The sequence below is a fragment of the Stenella coeruleoalba genome (assembly GCF_951394435.1).
Source record: "Stenella coeruleoalba genome assembly, chromosome: 16".
NCBI classification, from domain to species: Eukaryota; Metazoa; Chordata; class Mammalia; order Artiodactyla; family Delphinidae; genus Stenella; species Stenella coeruleoalba.
The window spans coordinates 17,428,175-17,453,403 of NC_137162.1; the positions used below are offsets into that span (position 1 = coordinate 17,428,175).

Below are 25,229 nucleotides of genomic sequence, written 5' to 3' on the forward strand. Positions count from 1 at the left end.
AGGACAAAAAGTGGTCTGGAACCTTTCTAGCCAAGGAGCAAAAAAACCTCTCTTTTTAAACTTTTAAGGCAAAAGCAAAAACAAACAAATAAACAGACCCCTAAAGGCCAGCATGACTGTTAAAGCTGAGAAGTTAGACCTGGTTCCTAGACTAGCTTGGCCACTTATGAGACACACAATCTGAGTAAGTTGTTTCCTTACTTATAAAATGGAATAATAAAAACACTTATCTCTTAGGGCTATTGCAAAGGTTTTTAAAAATCCACTAACATAAAGGGCTTAGCCCATGCCTGGTACATAGAAGTGCTCTACAAATGGTTACCATAATCATGCTACTATCAGTAACCATAAAACTCCCATATGGGAGTCAGGGCATTGGTGTAGGGAATGTTTATTGGTAGATATTGATGGAGAACACTAGGGGTAACCAAAGCCCCTTTTACCCCCAATTCTCCCTCTCTTTATGTGTACATGGTATGATTCTATTTCTTCTCTTCCACTTCAGGAAATTCATTTGTACTTGAAAATAGTCACTAAGCTGAGCCCTTTGTGATATATGTGTTTAAAAAATGTGGTGGTGACACCTAGGGTTATCAGTTTTTTTATTTGTGGAGACAAAGGTCATATCAGACTTCAGCACTTGTGTATTTTCTGGGCCCACATACTATGGACAAGCTCCTTTATCCCCTTAGTGCCCACGCATGGTAAGTAGAACAAATTTTTTCTTTTGTCTTTCTCTTCATGATATAGGGCAAACAGCCTGTGTTATTCTGAGAGGACGTTAAAAAGCAAAATTATTTCCAGAAATTTCTAGTTTACTTAACAGTTGTGGATAAACACAAACCAGGTGTCACTCTCCCACACGGACCCTTACACCATCTACTGCTGATTTCATCAACGGTGTGAGGCATTATCAATTTTTCTTCTTCTCTTGCTATTGGAAGATAATATTTCTGATTCTATTCAATTTTAAAAAGTTGAAGAAAGAAAGAAAGGAAGGAAGGAAGGATAGAAGGAAGAAAGGAAGGAAGGAAGGAAGGAAGGGAAGGAAGGAAGGGAAGGAAGGAAGGAAGATGGTCTGTCTTAAGCAGGGACTGGCTTCAGATCCTGAGAAGTTGTCCTGTGGTAAAATCCCTTTCTCTGGTAAGCGAGACAGCTGGTGACTTGGAGCCACTATGTCCCCTCGGCAGCTCGTTCACGTCAGACGTGCTACACAGTGTCAGGGCAGCTGCAAGGCATGCTGGGAGTGTGGCGTGGGCTCTTCTGGGGCCAGGCCTGTGGGGTAAGGTTGGGGTGGGGGAGGGCAGAGTCCTACTAAGGTTGGTTGGTCCTCAGGCAGCCTGGAGTCCTGAGAACTAAACGTGACCTTTCACAAGCCCACTTTTTAAAGAAAAGATGTGAGATTCCTTCAAAGAGAGGATTTTACTGTTCCTGGATCCTCAGGGAAGGTAGAAAGAGATGACAGGAAGGGAAAAACTGGGCACAGAGTACACTACTGTATCTTATTTTCTTTCATTTACAAAATCTTATTCTGAAGATTAAATAATTTTCTTCCCACTGTTAGTATTATTATACCTGTGACTGCACTACTGCAGGGTGGTTTTTCCGCCCTGAAACTGGACCACATTTGTTACTATGACTTGTTAATTCATGTGGTCTGTACACTGAAATACAAACCATCCAAAAGCTCATGACTTCCACAGTGAGGAACAGCTATTTAATGTTACTCTACTTATTCCATGTTCTAGGAGACATTCAGTGAAGAATGACTGCTTATAATTTATTTCCTATCATATTTTCTTCATGTATGCAGCTTCAACTCCCTGGGGAACACCAGGATTCTTTTTCTGCAGGGTATCATTGGGGAAAGAAAGTGGCTTCTCTCTTAAGAGAGCAGTTTTGTTCTGCTCTGTCTTCTTGCAGCAGAGATTTACTGAGTGCCTACTGTGTGCCTTGTTCTAGGTCAGCGTGATAGAGGCAGATGATGGAGGAAGACGGGCTCAAACAACACAAGAGCACACAGAGCAAAAGCATTTTGGGTTCCACTGCTGTTGCTTCTCAGACTATCTTAGACGAAGGAATAATTCTTGCTTCGGTGTTTCATTTCCAAACTTTCGAGGACTAATGGGGAGTCCTGTTCACATGACCAGACACATGCTGTGCACTTAACAGCGTGCACAATGGTTTACGTGCTGTTCGATGAGGCCAGTCCACTGACCACGTGCTTGGATGCTGTGGTAATGGCAAATGGCTAAAATGTTTTCAAATGCCTGCTCTAGATTTCTCTACTTAACGACATCATAGGATAACGGCAAACAGTTCATGGACTGGCACCAGCAGTAGCTCTAGACCAAGGAAGGAATAATGTTCAGTGAAGCAATTTAAAGCCGGCACCCTGATTCCCGTTTTGTGTTTTTCTGCCCAGACCCCTGCTCCAACTGCAAATCCTGCAGCCTCCACCAAGCCAGTGCAAAGCAGGAGCTAGTCTGTGAAAACGAATTCGACTCCAAGATAGTCTGAAGTCCTTGAAGACCATGAGATTGTCTATAACATTTTGGGTGTATGTGCATTTTTCTAGAGAGAAGTTCCCTAGTTTTCACTGCATGTTCAAACGGCTATGTGGCCTAAAAAACGGTTCAGGTAAACTAATTTCTCAACATTTTTTCATTACCCAGCAACTCTAGTTAAAAGTTTTAACATGCAACCACCCATGATTCCCAGGAAGACACACACACCTGGGGGACTGTTGGTTTTCATGAAGCCTCCCCGGATCTGGTGACTGGGCTGGCCATTTCCATGGTGTTTCAAAGCACTGCTGTTCTGGGTTAAGAAAGTGACTAGATTTGTCTACCAAAGGTTTGGATAGCAACAGGAGGTTAACTCTCTTCACGAAATTTAAAAAAAAAATAGTCTGTGAAAAAACGAATACAACTACTCTTCAGCAGTAGGGAAGTGTTCCCCACGTTGGCGTCTTAGAATCTCAAAGATGAGTGAGGGCGTCTGATTAGAAGGGAAGGATGGATAGATTGAGAGAAGAGGTAGGGTCTGGTTGGAGGAGAGGTGAGCACCGGCTGTTAATAAGTGTGTGTGGAGCAGGGAGTATCCAGGTGGAACCAGATGCCCCTTAAAGAACGGGAATAACGAGATATCCAGGAAGATGAGGTCACCATTCCAACACAAACGTAACGATTTTAAGAAGGAATCTACTCCCAGTGCCCAGACTGTGGTCTTTACATACATGGAAAGGAACCAGGACTCCCTGTAGAAACAGCTGATTCCAGATTTAGGCCAGAAGCCTGGGGTACCTTATCCTGCCAGAAAAGACTAGGGGAATTAAGTTAAAAGGTGACCAGAGGCAACTAGAAGGGTCTCCCATTGATGAAAGATGGGCTATTTGAGCATCAAAAAGAGTAATGATTACAGTGGACTGATGCATATGAAATGGATAAAACCCTAAGTGTTTATAATGATACTCAACAACAAACAAACCTCACTGGTCACTTTTGGAGGTTGCTGGGGGCAATATTCTAAAAATTGATAAATAAATGGAAAGAGGCTTTTATGCTGCTTTTCTTGTATGAACTGTATTTCAGAGTAACCCAGTAATTGATAATAAGTTCTTCTATATAGAATAATAACTAATAAATGCAGAAAGAATGGTAGAATCGAGAATCTCCATTTTGTAACCTCTAATGGATGTAGACAGTGATTAAGTTACTAAAACTATTAGGCTAACAGGTAGATAGACAACTTCATAATGGTTGAATCAGGCTGACCACGTCTGAACCCAATGATCAATCTTGACATCAATAAAAGGTGTTATGCCTCCCGATGTGATAACATTGAACCTGAATTTCGTTAAGTCTTCAGAGCTAACCACTAATTTACAGGAAGTATGGAGGGGAGAGGAACATATCAAACAGCACAATGAAGATGCAATAGGTCAAATACATAATGTGGACATTTTTAAAGGACAATGATCTGGTTTCTTCAACAAATAAATACCATAAAAACAGGAGAAAGGTCTGTAATAGATTAAAAGAGGCTTAAGGTTGGGTCAGTCAAATGCAACAGGGGCATCTTGTTTGGATCCTGATTCAAAGTACCCAGTTGTGTGTGGACGTTTGTAAAACAATTAGGGAGAACTGAACCTGGACAGGGCATGTAATCATTATTAAATTTGTTAGGTGTGATAAGGGTATTGCAGTTAGGTTTTTGAAAAGTTATGCTGTGTGTACTAGAGCTACATACTAAAATATGTACAGTTAAAATCAGATATCTGGAATTTGCTTTAAAATAGTATAGGAAAACAAAAGAAAAAGGGAAGGGAAAGAAAACCAGAATGGCTAAATTTGCTAACTGTGAAAGCTGGGTGTTGGGATATGGGGGTTCACTGCACTATATTTTTCTCTGTGTGTTGTATAAATTTCTGTAAGAAAGGTTTTTGTTTTATTTATTTATTTATTTAAAGAGAGAATCTCACAGAAAATAAAGCAAGTTCAGACAGGCGAGCTGATGAAAAACACAACATTTATCTATCGAGTCTTTGAATTCATACCCATACTTGACCAAGCCCTGGCGTCTGAGGAAGCCAAGCACAGCTCACACAAGGGAGTTCAATCTTCCTGACCTCTGCAGTACTGGGTAACTAGATGCCTGGGAACTCATGGGGAGTGAGCAATTGTGCTGAGTCCACAACCCCCAAGAGAGGTTGGGGCAGTTGTCTGATTGGTGGGAGGGGATGGAGTCTTCCAGGATCTACTCTGGGAGAGGCAAGGAAGAGAACTCCAGTCTAGCATCCTCTCTGACCTCATTCCCAGAGCAAATCCGAAACTAGTACCAGCAGAACCGTGCCGTCTGGAATTCTATAATGCACCACTGGCAACATGCCACGGCAGAACTGTAGACGACTGGCATACTTAAGGCCACACACATCTTTCCTCCAGCTTTCTATCCTCTTACATGTTATTAATGCATTTAAAGAACTATAATGAATTTGGATTTGGAAGGGGTTTAGTCAAAGGTAATGACACCATACTTGATACAAAAATGACCTATTGAGACCCGTAATATCTCCACGCCAGCTTTTTTCAATTAAATGACCACAACTAGCAAACAACTATTAACATGGGGACTTTGTGGGCTACAAAGACATGCAGTGTCTGCAATGGTGAGCCACAAAACGCTTATAGGAGAAAAGGGGAAAAAAACCCCAGATTCTCACGTAAGTTTTTGAGACAAAGATGTTATTCAGCCTTACAATCCTTTGAGCTCCTCCTAGGAATGTTCCACCAACTTCCACAATTGCAGCTGGAGGCTGTCTTGATGGAAACTGTGTGTTAGAGAACCTGTAATATCCATGAAATGTCCACACTTGTACTAAACCCCAGAGAGTAAGGGACTCTTGCTACTGTATCCGTAGTGACTAGAGCCACTTCAAATTATTTCAACTGAAAATTAAATAGAAACTATGCCTATCCTGCACTTTAATTTTTCTCTGAGGCTGTCCCACACACCCTAATTGTATTCACCTTTTTTGCACGATTAGCCACGGACGCTGGTGTTTGGAGCCATTGCTTCCTATTGAATAGCAACCATGCTTTCTGAACTGCAGGTCCCATGGTTTAGCAGGGTGGGCGGTTAACTGAGATTACCCTGAGGATTTGGGAGGTCAGCCTGCCATACATAGTGCATGCCTTTCCCAGTTATCCAACAGAAACCCAGCATCACCCTTCAGTCCAGGCCCCTGCTTGGCAGAGCTCTGGCCTGTTCTTTAGAGCTGGATCGAACTGCAGGAGGTTACCTGGTTTAAGCCTCAGCTCCCAAAAAAACTTGCTACAAAACATTCCACTTCATTGGAAAGTTCTGAATCTGAGGCAGTACGCTGCTGCTAAAGTGGCTGAAAAGCCTTTAGTTTTCAAGTAAGGTCGGGTCCGGTTTGCAGCCTTGTGTAGAACAGACTGTTTTCTCAATAGGTGCTTAGCTCCTATGCCAGGAGCACTACTGCTACAGCGTCCACTACTAACAACAGCAAAACAACACGATGATGACGACGATGATTGTAATATCATAGTATGTCAAGTTTTTATTTCCTTTCCGGTGTTTACCTTAGCTTTTATCATATAAGTAGCATTATTATCTCCATCAACAAATTAAGAACCTGAGGCACAGAGAGATTAAAATAAGTTGCCCAAAGTCACAGAACTAGTAAGTGGACAAAGCCAGCCTGTCTGGCTCTAGAGCAGCAGCGTGAATCACCGTGAGATGCTGCCTCGAACCATACTTAGGAGCTTTGGCTCTAAATTGATTACCTGAATTCCAAAGAGCAGCCAAAATTACAAAGCAAATGTCCAGAGTTTGCCTGAGTTTATGCTTACACTCGAGTAGTTCATCTTAACCCTGGTTTCATAGGAGAATCATCTGGAGAGCTGTTAAAAAATACTGACGCTGGGAACCCACCCTGAGAGATCTGGATTCATTTGGTCTGGGCTGGGGCCTGGTCATCAGTGTTTTTAAAAAGCTCCTCAGGTGATCCTCATGTGCCACCAGAGCTGAGAACCACTGGGTGAGACTGACAAACATGTTTCTGAAGGGCTTTGTGAAAATAAAAAATAAAATCGACACTGCTGCACACTTTCTCTCCCTCTTCGATAATCACAAAGGACAATGACATATTAAAGGCTCGTATTTAAACTTATCTGAATATGGAAGCTTTGCTGTGCTGACTGTGTATACACAGACACGGGAGCTGCTGTTCTAACCATTTGGAAACTAGTAGTTCAAGGTGATAAATTTGGCTGCTCTCTTTTAAACAGAAGACCCTGTACCTTCAACTGTGCAGGATAAGAGTTTCTCAAAGCTTCTTTCTTCAGTAAGGATACAGAGGACCTCTTAAACCAGCTTATTCTCTTAACTAAGAACAAAGACCCACAATCTCACAGTTGGAAGGGACCGTAAGTGCCTTCTCATTTCTCTTGACAACAGTCACACACACACACACACACACACACACACACACACACACACACACACACACACACACACACACACACAATGCAGAAACCCCTTTTAGAGCATCCTCCCAGATGGTCATCCAGCCCTAGCTTGAACAGTTCAATGACAAGAGACCTCACTCCTTCACAAGACAACACACTGCATTGTTGAGCAGATCAAGTCTTCTTTATACGGCCTCAAAATTGCCTCCCTATAACTTCTACTTGTTCATAGCTCTGTTGTTGCCTGGAATAATGGCGTAAAGTCTTCTCTTCTTTCAAATGAGTGTCCTTCAGCACATCATTAAGGCGGAGCATGGTACACTGGAGGGAACACAGGGCTACACAGGAGCCAAGAGACTTGGATCTGAGATATAGCTCTGCCTGAGCCATTATGAGTGCAGCAACTAAAGCCCTTCAGGCCTTGGTGTCATCATGAATATGACAAACCCATCACAACAGAAAAAGTGGTCTTGCATAATTGTAAATATCAAATCAAAAGCGTGAGCCAAGTGCTTTGCAACTGAAAAGGACTCCAGAAATATGTTATTATATTAGTAGATCCTTTCAGGTACTGTATTTTTATTCTCGAACAATCCTTCTGTCACTTGAAACTTACATCCTATTTCCAAAGTTAGGTATATTAGTGCTGCTGAATAACTATATTAATGATGGGAAATGATGCTCCATGATGCCACCTATCGGTTACTTGCGTCAGTGATTTAGTGACGAGAAACAAAAGGCTCTCAAGATGGCATGGGTAACAATGTGTTGATGCTGTCTTTTTGTAAAGACCAGAGGAAACAAAACCATGAACATGGAATCAGAAGGTTTGGGTTAGAGCCTGCCATTTACTATGTAGCTGCCATTCACTATGTAGCTGCCATTCAACAAGCTAGCTAACCTGCTTCCCTACACACAATAGGACAGAAAAATAATATCAATCTTACATGTGTTACTATGAGGATAAAACAAAATAGTATGTGTTAAATACCCAAAAATAAATATTGTGGATTCTAACTGCAGAGCAGTTCACCATTTTTTTTTTAAATCAGTAAGAACCCATTTGAAGAGTGCATTATTTTCTCTCTAAATTAAATAGAGATGTTCAGTTATCTGGATTCCACCTGCATAGTTCTATATCTATCATTAATTCTCTGCGACCCACATATTTCACCTCTTAGGCTCTCAGTTTCCTAATCTGTAAAATGAGTTAACTGGACAAACTGACCTTTAAGCCATTTTCTAGGTATGACTCTGGGACCACCAATATCTGATATATTGCTAATCAAATTGAAAAAAGTTTCAGAAGTAAACTGATTCCTGAGAGCAATTCAATTCTTCTATAACCCAGAAATACTACCATTGTAAAAACAATGTCTTCAATCTGTAAATTTGTTTTGAAAATTACTCCCTTTAGGAAGATATATTTATTTCCAACTTAGTTCTGCTAGCCACATTCCTAAGGTGAGGTAACAGAATTTTTAAAAACTCAATAAAAACAGACATTTCTCCAAAGAAGAAATACAAATGGCCAATAAGCACATAAAAAGAGGCTCAACGTCTTAGCCATTTGGAAAATGCAAATCAAAATCACAATGAGATAGTTCCTCACACCCACTGGGATGCCTGTAATCAAAAAGACAGACAATAACAAGTGTTGGGGAAGATGTGAAGAAATTGGAACCCCTTATACATTGCTGGTGGGAATATAAAACAGTCCAATCACTTTAGAAAACAGTTTGGCACTTTTTTTTTTTTTAATTTATTTTATTTTTGGTTGCGTTGGGTCTTTGCTGCTGCACACGGGCTTTCTCTAGTTGCGGCGAGCGGGGCTTCTCTTGTTGTGGAGCACAGGCTCTAGGTGTGCCGGCTTCAGTAGTTGTGGCTCGTGGGTTCTAGAGCTCAGGCTCAGTAGTTGTGGCACATGGGCTTAGTTGCTCCGCGGCATGTGGGATCTTCCCGGACCAGGGCTCGAACCCGTGTCCCTTGCATTGGCAGGCGGATTCTTAACCAGTGTGCCACCAGGGAAGCCCCATTTGGCACTTTTTCAAAAGTTAAACTTACATATGACCCAGCAATTCTACTCCTAAGTATACAGCCAGGAGAAATGAAAACATATGTCCACACAAAAACTTTTAGGTGAATGTTTACAGCAGCATTAGTCATAGTAGCCAAAAAATAGAAACAACCTAAATGTCCACCAATTAATAAATGGATAAATAAAATTTGTATATCCATACAATGGAATATTAGTAGGCAACAAAAACATATGAAGTACTGACACATGCTACAACATAGATGAAACGTGAAAACCTTATGCTAAGTGAAGGAAGCCCAAAACAAAAGACCACATATTATATGATTTCATTTATATGAAATGTCCAGCATAGGCAAATCCACAGAGACAGAGAAGTTGTTTAGTGGTTGTCACGGGCTAGCGGGACATGGGAAGTGACTGCTAATGGGTACCAGATTTCTTTTTGGGGTGGTGAAAATGTTCTAAAATTGATTTGGTGATGGTTGCGCAACTCAGTGAATATACTAAAAGCCATTGAACTGTGCACTTTAAATGGGTGAATTGTATAATATGTAAGCTGTATCCCAACAAAGCTGTTAAAAACTCAGTAGAAGCACATAATCATTAAATTATAAGGATCAAGGATCAACTCAATTTAAATCAAAGTGCAAAAAACACATGTGTTTGTATAATAGTATTCTACGTGGATAACTGCTGTATATAGTCAACTGCTTTAAACCCATTTTTGCATTTGGATCATTTTTCAAGGCGGAGCTGAAATTTAAGGAAGTAAATTGAATAAACAAGGCTACAGCAGCACACAAAATCTACTTCTTTTATTTTATGCTACCCAGGATTGACTCAGCGGTGTAAAATGCCGTTTTAAAAAAAGAATGATGAAATTTGAATGAGAAAATGTATTTCATCGTGGAAGATAAAAGTCTTTCCTTCTCTATAGTGAATACAGGTAATTTCAGAAGCAGCAGCTCCTAATTATTCACTGCTGAAAAGCTAAAAAAAGGTTCGTATTGAAAACAGTGACCTCCAGTTTGCTCTGTGAATGAAGGCAGACACAAATTCTCATTTTCCTAGAATCCTGGTTGATAACTGAGTTGGGAAAAGCATGCATTTCTTCATTACAGTGCAGTCGACTGTTCATTTAAATAACAATAACCTGCATAAAAGTCACAAAAGCATTATCTAGCAATTCCACTGTGTTGAAATGCATTATTAGTACTAACAATGCCAAATAGAGTAAATAAATGACCGTCTTCTTATTTTCAGCATTATTCCTGATTACTTAGCTTTATGAAAGGTTAGCATTATTATTACTGGTGCATTCAACACCTTGGTCAATATTGTTTGCTTGGCTAACTCTTGAACTGGAAGGGATTTTAAAATAGAGCTATATTCTTTTCTAGGTTATCCAAGGGTGAAAAAACCCCTCCAATCCAGTGCTCATGTATCATGTATGTTTAACAGAAAATATTTAAAGAACTCAACTTCTGTTCACTATATATGCGTAAAATCTAAAAGCCCTCATTAAGATAGCACACTTGCAATAGTACTTATTTAAAAATGTAAAATTTACATCAATAGTTTAACTTTACATCAGAAGGTTTCCTACCAAGAACATGCTAATGCTTCAGTTTTTAAAGTTCCTTAAGCCAAAGTCTGGGCCCTTTTTTTTAAACTTTTTTCTTTTTTTACTCATGGAGATATCCTGTACTCCACAAAACGCTACTGACCAACCCTGTTATAAGAGCACCATCAATCTATCCAGTGAACGGCAAATAAAAAGACAGATTTGAAATCATTCACTCCTGAAGCTCAAGTTTGCTGTGGTTAGATAAAAAGGGGCCTCTCAGGGAACGATATGAGCAATATTTGGATTTAACAGTGCCTGATTAAAAAGAATGAAATGATACCATTTGCAGCAACATGGATGGACCTGGAGATTATCATACTAAGTGAAGTAAGTCAGAAAGAGAAAGACAAATACCATATGATATCACTTATAAGTGGAATCTAGAATATGACACATATGAACTATTTACAAAACAGAAACACACACACAGACGCAGAGAACAGACTTGTGGTTGCCAAATGGGGGGTGGTGGTGGGGGAGAGATGGAGTGGGAGGTTGGGATCAGCAGATGCAAACTATCATGTACAGGATGGATAAACAACAAGGTCCTACTGTAGAGCACAGGGAACTATATTCTGTACCCTATAATAAACCGTAATGGAAAAGAATATGAAAAAAAATGCATAACTGAGTCACTCTGCTGTACACCAGAAACTAACACAACATTTGTAAATCAACCATGCTTCAATAAAAAATAAATTAAAAAAACAAAACGAGTGCCTGATTGAGGTAGCGCTTCCTTGAAGATGGGGCAACAGGGTATATATGCTCATAAAGTGTTATCATCATAAGGGGAACACCACACACTAGAGTGATTGACTCTCATCAGACAATGGAGGTGTTTTGGTTCTTGTGTGTGCACTGAAGCCTTGGATTCTGGTGTGGAAAGGGAACTAGAAAGCTTTCGGGCAACAGCAAAATGAGTGAATTAATATTTAGGTAATTTAAAGGATTACGTGAGCAGAGGAAAATGTTCTTGGAGGGTGTGTGGCACATTATATTTTCCTAAATTGGAGACAAAATATTCCCATCCCACTGATTTTCCACAACCGTGCCACCCCTGCCTCAAGGGGCGGAGCCTATGTCCCTTCCCATCGAAACCTGATGGGCCCTTGTGACCGTCTTGAGGAAGAAAATGCAGCAGAGGTGACGCTGTGTGACTTCCTAGGCTGGCTTTAAGAAAGGCCATGCGGCTTCTGCCAGTCTTGCTCTTGGGACTCATCTTTGGGGGGTCTAAGCTGGTAAGCCCGAGGCTCCATGCCGTAAGGAAGCCCAGACTAGCTCATGTAGACAGACTACATGGAAAGGCCTCGAGATTAATAAAGCGGTAACGGGAGAAAGTCCCAGCCAGTCTCTAGCTACTCCTGAATCCTCTCTCTTCCCAACTGTTCCGGTTCCAGGCTTGATCTGAAGATGACCTCATGAGAGATTCCGAGCCGGAACACCCAGCCAAGCCGCTCTCCATTCCTGACCCACAGAAATTGTGAGAGATGACAATTGTTGTTCTAAGCCGTTACCTTTTGGGGTTATTCGTTACACAGCAACAGACAACTGGAAGAGGAGGGAAGGAGACCCAAAAGGAGAGTCATATCGTAGATAACACCGAGGGCATATGTCATTTGGAGCCAAGGCTTTCAAACCATGAGCTGCAGACACGCAAATAAAAGTAACGGAGAGGGCTTCCCTGGTGGCGCAGTGGCTGGGAGTCCGTCTGCCAGTGCAGGGGACACGGGTTCGAGCCCTGGTCCAGGAGGATCCCGCGTGCCACGGAACAACTAGGCCCGTGCGCCACAACTACTGAGCCTGCGTTCTGCAGCCCGTGTGCTGCAGCTGCTGGGGCCCGCACGCCTACAGCCCATGCCCCGCAACGAGAAGCCACTGTGGTGAGAGGCCTGAGTACCGCAGCGGGGACCCAGCACAGCCAAGAATGAATTAAAAAAAAAAAAAAAAGTAATGGAGAAAGACTCCTTCTAAATCACCAGGTAAAACCCCAACTCACTCATGATTCAGAGCTTATAACTTCTCAGCAGTGGGTCAATGGCCCCTCTTCCTGGAATCTCTGGATCTTCCACGCGGGGGAGCGTAGGGCAGCAAGGGGTAGGACGGAACGTGCTCTGAAGCTGCATTTACATGGCAGGGGCAGTCCACTTACTCGGGCAGTGGTGGCAAGGGGCTCATGAGATGGGTAGGGAAGCTACAGCCCCTCTAAGGGACCCACTGATTCCCACCTCACCTTTTTAACTCTTCAGTAAAACCGAACAGTTTGTCGCTTCCGAGTACAACGTATCATTTTCATGCCTCCATTTCCCAGTTTTTTCTTCTTTGGTTAACTTGCACTTACTCTGCAGGACTCAAGCTGGGCATCACCAAGCCCAGGAAGGCCGACAGGGCTAAGAACTCCTTGTGTACCTCTACTGTTATATTTACATTTATAATAAAATTCCTGTTTAGGTATGCTTTCTTACTACACTGTGTACACTGAGAGATGGATATAAATTATTTATATTTGTATCTTTAGGGCCTAAGGTCTGCCTCGTCACCATAGCTGGTGCTCAATAAATGTTTGTGGAAATGAACATGTAAAAACAAGTTGGCTTCAAAGGACGAAGCTGATGACAGTGTCTCCATGCATTTCAAACATCCCATGCTCTTCCTTGATCTCAACTAGAAATCTCTCTCTGTCCTGTGAACTCCCAGGAAAACACTGCCTCAGAATTTCTTTCATGTCACCTTGGACCCTCACTCTCCCTACCTCCCACCTGGGGTCCATCTCTTTACCCTGGACCACATTACGTGGATTCCTGTAAGATCCCCCTTCCAGATGGTCCACTCCACGGGGGCAGGTTTCTGGGCCAATCCCCATCCCGAGTGCTGAGAGCAGCACTTCCTATGCTAGAGGTGGGTTTGGTAAAGCAGTGTGCCTTCCCTGTCTCAGTACACTTACAAAGTCATTACTGACTCTGAAACCTCTTCCCTGGGGTTAGCAACTCTGCCTCTGACAAGTCTGCAAATGCACTCGTCTTACATATGTTCAACAGGCGACATCAAGATGGGCTCAAATGATGTGGCAGGACAACCTGCCCAAGTCCTCAGAAGCTTGAAGTAGGTCATCCTCAGGAGCAGTAGCTTTTCATCTACCCAGCAGGTGTGTGTCATCAAATAAATACCATAAAATGTCTTTCAGCCAGGAACAAATATCTGGCGGGGAAACAGAAGTACACAGGCTCACTGACTACAGGTCTAGAGGTCTAGATGGAGAGCGTGAGATATTTTTTCTTAACATATGGAAACCAATATTTTAACTAACAAGAGGGTTTCAACCCCACTATTTATTGTCCCCCTGTCCAATCACCTGCCCCATCTACTAGTTCCAATTTTATAACTTCATTTACACAGGTTTTAACAAAGAGTATCCCTGAAACCCGGCACCACAGAAACGCATTTTCCATGAGACGCTGTGACTTAAAAATAATCATAATGATAGGTAGGCTAATTTGGTTTACTTGAGATTATCTTTCAACCCCTCCCCGCCTTCTAGCATTTAAATTAGTCATTAGTGTATCTTCCTTCTTTTTGCTGGGAGAGTTTCAGGAGATATTAAAATTCAGTAATTTGTGATGGTTCATTTTTGTAAGATTAGGGAGAACTTAACAGTATGGTACAATTTGTTCTTGAACATCCTTGAGCCTACCCCATCATTACATGCCAAATTACCAGGTATCATTGAACCTGAATAGAAGAAAAACACACATCTGTGGTTTAACCCAACTTCAAAGTCATGGTTACACTTTAAAAGAGGAAATATTTGAACTCAAATGTGGATATGTTTTGGATTTAATTTTATGTACATTACTTATAATTCCCAAAGCCCAAGATAATTCTAAGAGAACCATGAACACAGTACACGTCACGTGAGATTGAAAAAGTTGGCTCATAATTATTTCAAGATGAATTGTGTAGATCAATACAATTTTTTACTCACACGAAGGATGTCCACTAATATTTTCTGATCTCATAGTGTTTGCCAGACACTCAGATATCATTTTCCTGACTTTATTGCACCTGAGCACCACCTGAGCTAGTATTTACTTAACTGTTTTCTGTACGTCAAGTTGAAATTGGCCTTCTAAAGAAAGAAAAATTCACCTCCTCTCAAGGAATAATAACAGTAAAACCATGAGTTTGATAGCTACTTAAATTTGTTCTTTTGGACAAAAACTGGGTTAAAGTAAAAGCTGCCCTGCTCAGAAGAGGCATGACAAGTGGCTGATCCCTCCACCCGGTAAATATTTATTCAGCACCTACTACGTGCCAGGCCCTCTTGCAGACGCTAGGGTTCTAGCAACAAGCAAAGCAAAGTTCCTGCTCTCACGGAGCTTCCTTTCTATAGACGTAGATGCTGATAAACCAAGAAGTATACAAAGCAATTCCAGGGAGTGACAAGTGTTATGAAGAAAAATGAAGCAGGGGAAAGGCACAGAGTGACGAGAGGGGATCTGGGCAGAGATCCAAGACAGCATGGAAAACAGTGGGCTGTCCTAAGCAGTGGTAAAAGTCCAGAGTTCATGATATTGCCTGTCTCCGTTTCTACTCTTATAAAACTCGGTTATGTCCCAAGATTAAGTCTTAGTGTAATTTACCTTCCTCAGACTGCTTTCCCCGGAGATTCTCTTTCATGGGCTGCTTCCACTGGGGATTGCATTTTTGGGACAGACCGGCCCGGGTGGGGTTACAGTGAGGAGAATTAGGCCATCAGAGGTGACAAAGGTGCTGGGGTGGGGTGGGCAGGAAAGAACGGAAGAAAAGAGCTGGGCACCACCAAACATGGAGAGCATCAAAGACCTCTTCTGCCATTTTGCCCCTTGCCTTATGGTAGCAACCTCTTGGGAAATTATTTCATATGCCAACCTTGGCATATAGACATGAGTTGTTCAGGACTACTGTAGCATTTTTTTCCCCATTTAAGCTGAAAGAAGCTGGTAAATATGCTTAGCTATTTCCTTAAAAATCTGACTCTTGCTTTATCACTGAAAACATCATCGATACTCTAAACGAAACATATTAATAGAAGCATAGTCTGATTTGTAAATAGACGTTTCACTTTGTCCACATATAGTTACTTAGGTTCCTTGGAGGCTGACTGCAGGATGAGAACCCAGCTGGTGTCAGGTTTCAGACAAGGTTCAGACAAGGAGAGCTGAGTTCTTTTTTTTTTTTTTTTTTTTTGGCGGTACGCGGGCCTCGCACTGTTGTGGCCTCTCCCGTTGCGGAGCACAGGCTCTGGACACGCAGGCTCAGTGGCCATGGCTTACGGGCCCAGCCGCTCCGTGGCATGTGGGATCTTCCCGGACCGGGGCATAAACGCGTGTCCCCTGCATCGGCAGGCGGACTCTCAACCACTGCGCCACCAGGGAAGCCCAAGAGCTGAGTTCTTAAGGCTGATGGACGTGACTGGCTGCAATCCTGGCTGAGACTTGATAGTTGTGTGACTTTGAGCAAGTGACTGAACTTTGCTAAGCCTCAGTTTCCTCATCTGTAAAAGAAAATAATAATGCCTCCCTTACAGGTTTGCTCTGAGGGTTAAATGAAATGAAATGAGATAATGATTATACAGCACTTAGCATTTCAGTGCTCTTAAAATAAATGGCAATTAAGATGACAACAGCAATCATGACAATAACGATGATTAAGAAATCATATGCGGGACTTCCCTGGTGGTGCAGTGGTTAAGAATCCACCTGCCAATGCAGGGGACGCGGGTTCGATCCCTGGTCGGGGAAGATCCCACATGCTGCAGACCAACTAAGCCCGTGCGTCACAACTACTGAGCCCACGTGCTGCGACTATTGAAGCCCGCGGGCCTAGAGACCATGCTCCGCAACAAGAGAAGCCACCGCAATGAGAAGCCCGTGCGCCGCAACGAGGAGCAGCCCCCACTCGATGCAACTAGAGAAAGCCCGCGCAGCAACGAAGACCCAACGCAGCCAAAAATAAATAAATTTAAAAAAAAAAAAAAAGGAAATCATACGCAAGGTTCTCCAGTTCTTAAACTGAGAAGGAAAGTCCTGGTCTCTAGGTTCCTAAGAGGCTTAAGTAATAAGTGAGCACTATTACCCTACTGGGCTGGTGAGTGCAGCGCAGTGGTCAGAGAGAGATAGGAACTGGGGACGGAGGGGTCATCCAAGTAGACCATGAGCTCAGCCTCCAAACCCAGAGGTCCAGAAGGGGATGGGAAGTGGGGGCTATTCCAGGCAGTGTCAGGTAGACATGGAAAGAGGCTCCCTGGAGCTAGGACACGGGTCCCGTATCACGAACACGAGATAGGAGTTCAGTGGAACTAAACTCCTGAGTTGACTGGAATGTGTCCCTCGCAATCTGGGCGCGGTTGTAGAGGCCTCCTCATCTTAGATGCACCTTTTGCTCCATTGAATTTTAAAGGTGCTCAACATCTGTCACCCCAAATTTAAAAACAACAAAAGGAGAGCACATCCTGATGGTCTGAATCCATTAAATCTGCATACAGCACAATGAGACGCTGTGTAATCAAAATCCCTTGACCTGGCAGCAGTCTTCATTAGCAGCAGAAGGAAATCAGTTCATGTTTGCGGGAGGGAGGAGTGGAAGTGAAATGCGAGTGGAAAATCGGGGCGGGGCAAGCCTGTCCCGATGCCAGATTTTCTTTATAGGACACGCGTTGCACTAAGCACAGCTTCTTTAGAAAGGGAAGTGCCTCTCTGCTCAGTTTCACATCTCCAGCCCATTCGTTCTTTTTCCTTTCTTCCCCTCTGGATTATACCTTTAGTTGCATTTATATCATTTAGGTGGATTATATCATTTAGCCCACAGATAGTTACTGAGTCCTATTGTGGGCCTAGCAGAGAAATCATTAAGAAGATGAGTTATTTCCAGGAAGACTTTGATTTTTGTAACTCCACAGTCCACGAGCTTTTGCTAAAAATACATGTTGCTTCTGTATTGGTCCAATCAAAGGAGGTATGCAAGAATAAATTTAAGTTGCTGACTGGCCAGCTGGATATAATGTGACACCTACCACTTTCTGGCTGGTGGTAGATCACGAACAGAGAAGCAGCCTGGGAACCAGGAGGTTTAGGTTTGGTTACTGATTTGGTGACTCATTCAAATGTTGAAGGAGTAGTGAGGGGCTTCCATTCCCTACATTGGACTTATCTTACTGGACAGCTATGAGGACTGCTCAAGCGATGCTTGTAAGTGATTTCTACTTCCCTGAGAGTAAGTGTCAGATGTCTTCAGCTGGAGAATGGACAGAGAATTGAATAGGATAAAGAGGCACAAGGATTAAAACAGAGAACCACAAAGAGGCATCTGGATAGCAGGAAGGACTGAAATGACGCCTGCTGTGTCGGTTTCTCTCAAACTGTAGCCTCCATCAGTTTGGAGAATTCATTTTCTGTTGTTGTCCCAGAGGACAGCCTATGAGCTGTGAACGACATGGCAGAAAATAAATGACTCAAACAGTCATCACTGTTGCTGGCTGACTCCCCATCTTGTTCCCCACAGGATATGAAGTGGTTTACATGAACCACACCAGTTGTTTGTGGAAGGTCACTGGTCTTGGACTTGACTTTGCTGTTTACTCACTGTATGGCCAGAGAGTAACCTTGAAGCTCACCAAGCTGGTGGACAGTGCATGTGGGAGTGATTTACCAAGAAGAATTTGCTATAGATACATCAGGGGTGATTATTATTTATAGCAGGAATGCTTTTCATTTAATAGGTTAAATAAAACATGGTAAACAAACAACTATGAAAAAAAAAAGCACAAAGTTTGACCTACACTGACATGGACTCCAGACCTTACCAGTAGAAAGTTTTTCTCACAGTAAGCAAAGCCATGATCTGGTCCTAAAAAACAGTACATTTGTTAAACTGAAAATGCTCTAAAGTACTCCATGGTAAAGGCTATTCTGCACAATCTGATGATTTGGGATTTCATCAAATTAATGTCACTAGATATGCCTTATAATTAGGATAAAATATTTGAAAAGTTTAAAAAATGAGGCTATTCATTAGCTCATTGATTTTCCTACAGATTGGGAGCCTGAATTTAAATGATACCCAAAAATATAACTAGGTACACTCAAAGAGAGAAGAAGTGGTTGTGAGTCTTTAAATGGAATGCAGTAGTTTAAAATGCTATTACTATTCAGAGTCTCTGAGAACATTAAAACTGCCCATTAAATGAAAATCTAATAATTGGCCCTACTGAATTGTGACATTTTGTAACCTGTTCAGAAATGCAGAAAATTGTGGAAGAAAAGTTCTTTTGAGGCAGAAGTTGATGTGCAATGTAATATTATTCCAAAAGCCAAGGTCCCCACGCTCATACACGCAAAAGAACAACAATGCGGAATGACTAACAAAGTTGAGGAAGATTCTGGAAATCAGAGCTAAGGTGTATAGCTCAAGACTCTCCAAGGTAAGTTATGTTACTGGCCTGGAAAAAAATCAACAGGCAATGGCACGAGCTGAGAGTGTATCTCAACTTGGAACTGGCCTCTCTCTGGGCATTGCTTCAAGACATAACCAAGATAGGTCATTCCGTGCTTTCATATAAGCCACAGGCGATCTCCAAACTTACTCTGCAATATCACTAAATAAATAAAATTGAAAGACATTAACTGGAAGAGAATTGATAGTTTCAAATCAGAAGTTTAAAAATTCTCCTGGGCCAGTGGTTACCAAGCATCTTCTATGTGCAGGCAACTGTGTCCAGTGCTTTGAGAGTCATATATAAGAGACCTACTCTTGCTCTCAAGGAGTTACCATGTGGTAGGGTGAATGAGACAGGTGCTGACGGAAATAAAATACAGGCATACTACGTAGATACATCCACAGGGGCAGTACAATTAAAGCAACATGGAGCCCCTCTTGTTGAACGGGTCCAGGAAGAGCATGAGGCATGTCTGGGGGGTAGGAAGGATTTGGGTCTGGCTGTAATGCAGGTGACGAGAGGACAGCGTGGCTGGAAGGATGCAGAGGGACCACAGAAGCCTGCCCAAGGCACCGAGGGACAGTTCTGCCTGAAGACAGACACTGTTAGGGGCGCTGGGAACTAGGATAAAAAAAAGTCTTCAGGGGCTTCCCTGGTGGCGCAGTGGTTGAGAGTCCGCCTGCCGATGCAGGGGACACGGGTTCGTGCCCCGGTCCGGGAAGATCCCACATGCCGCGGAGCGGCTGGGCCCGTGAGCCATGGCCGCTGAGCCTGCGCGTCCGGAGCCTGTGCTCCACAACGGGAGAGGCCACAACAGTGAGAGGCCCGCGTACCGCAAAAAAAAAAAAAAAAAAAAAAAAAAAGTCTTTATCCATAAACTCTTTCCCTATAAAACTACAGGGCTCCATTTTTTTGTCCCTTTTCTGAGGTGTTTGTCAGCAAAGCAACCAGAAGCTGAAAAAGAGGAGGCCCTCCAAAAGGGAAGCAATTACTGGTGACCAAAAGGAGATGAAGGCTAAGAATAATCAGGAATTCATTTATTTATTTATTTGGCCATGCCACGTGGCATGCGGGAATCTCAGTTCCCCGACCAGGGATCGAACCCATGCCCCTACATTGAAAGGGCAGAGTCTTGACCACTGGACCACCAGGGAAGTCCCAGGCAGGAACTTAAAAGGAGGAAGGTGACAGAGCCAAAGGAGAAAATATGCTGGAGAGGAGGTGGTCTAATCAGGAACGTGATGGTAGCTCCTCTCCTCCCCCACCCCCCAAAGCTAATCCCAAAGAAAACCTACTACAGAACTTTGAAGGCCAGCAAGCCCATGGTTTAGGAACAATGCGCGCAACCATGGGGACAGCACAAACTTGCTAGCTCTGGATTTCTACCCACAAATTAACAATTGCTCTTTGCAGTCCCACGAGGGAAACTGTGTAAGAAACATCCTTTAGGAAAATATTTCATGTCAAGGGGAAATGTTCACGGTAACTTGCTAAGTGGGAAAGGCTACAAAATGAATACCTATATACACAACATGATTTTTGTATAAATATGATGAGTAACACTTATTGGTATATTTGGCCATCAAAAACTAGATCACCAAATGGTGGAAATATTTTAAATACGCCACGTCATGCAAAATTTCCTTTAATTCTTACTTGGAATATTCAGGGACTTTTCTGGCAGAAGTACTGCGTAATGCTTCAGTTAGTATGCAGAATACATCCTTTAGAGCTTATCTCTGGTAAGAAGAATAACTAAAACAAAGAATCCTATCGATGATGTAGCTGACATGGCATAAAACATTAGAGATGAGTGTTTGCATTTTTACCACTTTTGGGAAAATAGTCCTCTGTGTAAGGAATGCACAGAGTCTTACTTGAAAAAAATGAAGCATTAACACAAATATTCTCAAGCTCACGTTAACTCTTGTAATTAATGTAACTTGTTTACCTAGACCTGTTACTCCAGTTATTTAAATAAGTTCAAGCATAAATTATGAATTCTGTGCATCAGGGTATGGTGGAGGCCCAGTCTTTTTAAAAATACAAATGTTTCTGGGTTCTTTTGTATTTCAACAAACCCACAGTATGACACATACCGTACACACATACTACAGAATTATTCTATTTTGCATGTGAGATTACATATTTTATAAACCTGGCTTAACACAGTGGAAGGATGGGTCTGTTTATATGAGAGAGAAGCAATGACTCTTCATGTTTAACCTCTTGAATGTTATCAGGAAAGAACTGTCTTTTTTATTTTATTTCTTTTTGGCCGCACTGCACGGCATGTGGGGTCTTAGTTCCCTGACCAGGGATCGAACCTGTGCCCCCTGCAGTGGAAGGGTGGAGTCTTAACCACTAGACCACCAGGGAAGTCCCTGGAAAGAACTGTCTTAACGGGAAAGAAAGAAAAAAACTTTGGGGTGAAGAATGTTATCAACCTTTTATCTAAATAAACTTCACCGGGAACAGGGTTGAAAAAGTCCACCATAAACTTAATAAAGTGCAACCAGGACTTACAACTGCTAATTCTGCTCTGATGTTTTACAGCTGACGGTAGAAAAAAAGGGCAAAAATGTGACCCAAAAGGACTTTTATAAGCTAAACCGAGATAAATAATTCTGGCAGACTCTATATTCTTTGTGTTAAAATACATAACCTGCCAAACTAGGACAGTAACTTAAAAAATTTTATTTGGCGTAACAGGAATCACAGACAAATTTCTAAAACTTAAAATGCCAATGAAATATGCAATTGTTTGCAGGTAAAACACGCATAGAGAAAGGCGGGGAGAACGCATTCTCAAGTGTCAACGATGGTTCAGTGGATGACGAGGCTTACAGGGAGTTTTATTTTGTGCTCTATACCTTTCAGAAGTGTCAAGATGTTCAACAAGACATATGAAATTAATATTTTTAAAATGTGCAGGTTCTTCTGTTTTGTATTACAAATATTTCAATAAACTCATCACTTTTTAATATAAGAAAACTGTGGGAAATATAACAAAACCAGAATATTCTGAAGTCTATTTTAAGCAAGTGGGAACAACACGGCAAACAGTGCCTTGTGTACAGGATGAAAATTTCCATTACTTTAAACAAACGTTGGCTGCTCGTCTGCCTCTGGGGCGGCAGATCAGGTCTGGGATTGGGACATTGCATGACAGGCAGGGGTGAGGTTAGGCTACTCTGAAAACACAGGAAAGATGGGTAAGTAGTGGATTGGTAGCAAAATCCAGGTTCCTTTAGGGCATATCCATTGTAAGGGGAGCACTTACGGTTCAGAGTGGGAAAGGCCATATGTAGTATGGTGGGAGATGTCCTGGGGGGAATGAGGGAGAAACGCTTCCAAGTTTGGGATTGACATGGAAACACTGCTATATTTAAAAGAAGAGATAACCAACTGTAAAAAAAAAAAAAAAAAAAAAGAAAAACGAAATCCTTTCATGAGGGCCGATATATGTGAAGTAAAAGCTCTCTCTTCAGCTTAAACTACACACTGTCTTCAATTTAGTTCGAATGACAAAATATTAAAAGTACAGAGACCAAAGTCGGTTAAGACTTACTAAGAGCTCTCCACCAAATGAAACAGGCATCAATGCAGAGGTACCACGTTATTTAATTAGCACACATTGATTACTTTAACCCATGGGACCACTGTCTCCTGTTACTGCTAATTTTGTTTTTGAAGTCGAATGAAACAAAGTAGCTGAAGAGTAGTTAAACGTGTCCAGTCTCTTCATCCCTAAGGCTATGAGGAGGGGTAGCCCTCCACCACTGAGGTGTTCCGAGATGTCCTCAGGAGGTGGTGACTTCCCCTTAAAAACCCTAATATGAATGGGCCTGTTAGTAGCACTTCCCCTAAGGAGACACGTGACAGAAGAGTATAATTTGTAATTATTTTCAAACATTGGCTAAGAAAGGATGGTCTGTTAAAAAGCTTGTGATGGAAAGAAACGCTAGGCTGTATCTGTGACACCCTGGCTAACAAGAAAAGCAGTAGACAGAAGATTGAGGCGTCCAGGTACACCTCATTTTTTTGTGCTTCACGGATATTGTGTTCTTTACAATTTGAAGGTTCGTGGCAACCCTGTGTCAAGCAAGTCTACTGGTGCCATTTTCCAACAGCTTTTGCTCACTTCATGTTTCTGTGTCCCGTTTTGGTAATTCTTGCAATACTTCAAGCTTTTTCATTTTATTGTATTTGTTATAGTGATCTGTGATCAGTGATCTTTGAGGTTACTACTACGACTCGCTGAAGGCTCAGACGATGGTTAGCATGTTTTAGCAAATAAAGTATTTTTTAATTAAATATGTACATTTTTTAAAAGACATAAATGCTTGTGCACACTGAAGAGACTGCAGAATAGTGTAAACGTAATTTTCATATGCATTTGGAAACCAAAAAACTCATGTGACTCGCTTTATTGCAGTGGTCTGGAACTGAACCTACATTATCTCTGAGGTATGCCTGTATTTGCAGGTTAGCAAGGGTTTTGAAACTTGGAGAAAAAAAAATTTTTTTTTTTTTTTTTTGATAAAACTTTTCTTCAAGGATTATTGACATGCCCAACAGAAGATCAGATTAACATGGAGCTGCTCCAGATAGAATCCTGCTTGTCTGGTCTCTTCTTCCTCCTTGTCAACCTTTATGTGCATAAGCAAAATTTTAGGATTCCTTGGAATACAATTTGAGAATCACTATTTCACAGCATCCCTGGGGGTCACTGGGCATTGGCTCATTCCATACATTTCCGGATCCCTTTTAACAGCTTTCTTTGACTGGGAAGGCTAGAAACCTAAAAACTACATTTTCGAGATTCTCTTGCAACCAACCAGGTTCCAGGTATCACCCAGGTTCTGCAAGGCAGATGTCTCTCTGTGCAAGACTTGGCAAGGGGATGTGAGCAATATGAGGCACTTGCATGGGAGAAAGCAGGCACTTCTGGTAAGTGTGTGTGTGTGTGTGTGTGGGGGGGGGGGGGGGGGGGAGGAGGGTGCATTTGGCTCTTCTGAGACAGCTCCGGTAGAGATTATGGAGTTCAGTTCCTGTATCCTGGGTGCCATTCGGGGTAAGACTGCAGCAGTGAGCAGTCCCTGGAGAGTCCGGTTGGTCTCTTCTGCTGCTCTGTAGCATCCAAAAGAGCTTCACTGGCTTTCCTAAGGACACTATACACTGCTCTAATAAATCTCTTTCTGCTTAAATTAGATAGATGATTCTGTCCTCCTGAATCTAAGAACTCTGACCAAGACAAGCATCAGAAAATAGACCCTAATTATCTCATTGCCTCATATGAAGTATCTTCCACATCTCCCCATGTTTGCATCCCTACTGAACCCAGCACTATTTTTATCAAATAGATACTGAATAAACATTAGTTAAAACACATCACTATAGGGCTTCCCTGGTGGCGCAGTGGTTGAGAGTCCGCCTGCCGATGCAGGGGACACGGGTTTGTGCCCCGGTCCGGGAAGATCCCACATGCCGCGGAGCAGCTGGGCTCGTGAGCCATGGCCGCTGAGCCTGCGCGTCCAGAGCCTGTGCTCCGCAACGGGAGAGGCCACAACAGTGAGAGGCCCGCGTACCGCAAAAAACCAACCAAACAAACAAACAAAAAACACATCACTATAGCATAGCATTATGCTGGACTACTTTTAACATCATTCAGCTACTTATTAGATCGTGAGACAAGGTCTAAGTAATGTAGGGAAGACACACCTCAATAAGCAAAGGGTTGAACCATTATAATTTTTAACTGTGTTCATTTATTGAGGTAAAGAAAGCAAGGCATTAAAAACAACAGTCTCAATTTCTCGTCATTTGGAGGGGAACAGAAACAAGTCAAAAGCTGTCTTTCTGAGATATAACAGAGAGACAGACAGTAATGTAAAATCATTATGGTGATTGACAACAAATCTGAATTTGACTGTAGAATGACATACTTAAATTTCTATGTCCTGTCAAAAAATAACAAGAAAAAAGAAAATGAAAAATTGGGCCCTTTAATCTTTAAAAATAATAACAGCATGGTGTCATATATATATATATATATATATATATAGTATTATCTAAGTATTTGATTACTGACAG

General features: G+C 42.1%; 1 protein-coding gene across 7 annotated transcripts in view; it reads right to left on the bottom strand.

Moving 5' to 3' along the window:
• VTI1A (vesicle transport through interaction with t-SNAREs 1A) overlaps positions 1 to 25,229 on the bottom strand; it is a 365,759-nt gene that overhangs the window by 103,082 nt on the left and 237,448 nt on the right. The window contains exon 9 of one of the 7 annotated variants that reach the window (XM_079900315.1): positions 13,066 to 16,193. The exons of the other annotated variants lie outside the window; for them this stretch is intronic. Coding sequence (XP_079756441.1) covers positions 16,190 to 16,193 — 4 coding nt within the window. The 3' untranslated portion in view covers positions 13,066 to 16,189. Of the gene's footprint in view, positions 1 to 13,065; positions 16,194 to 25,229 lie in introns of those variants that run through there. 7 annotated transcript variants of the gene reach the window in all.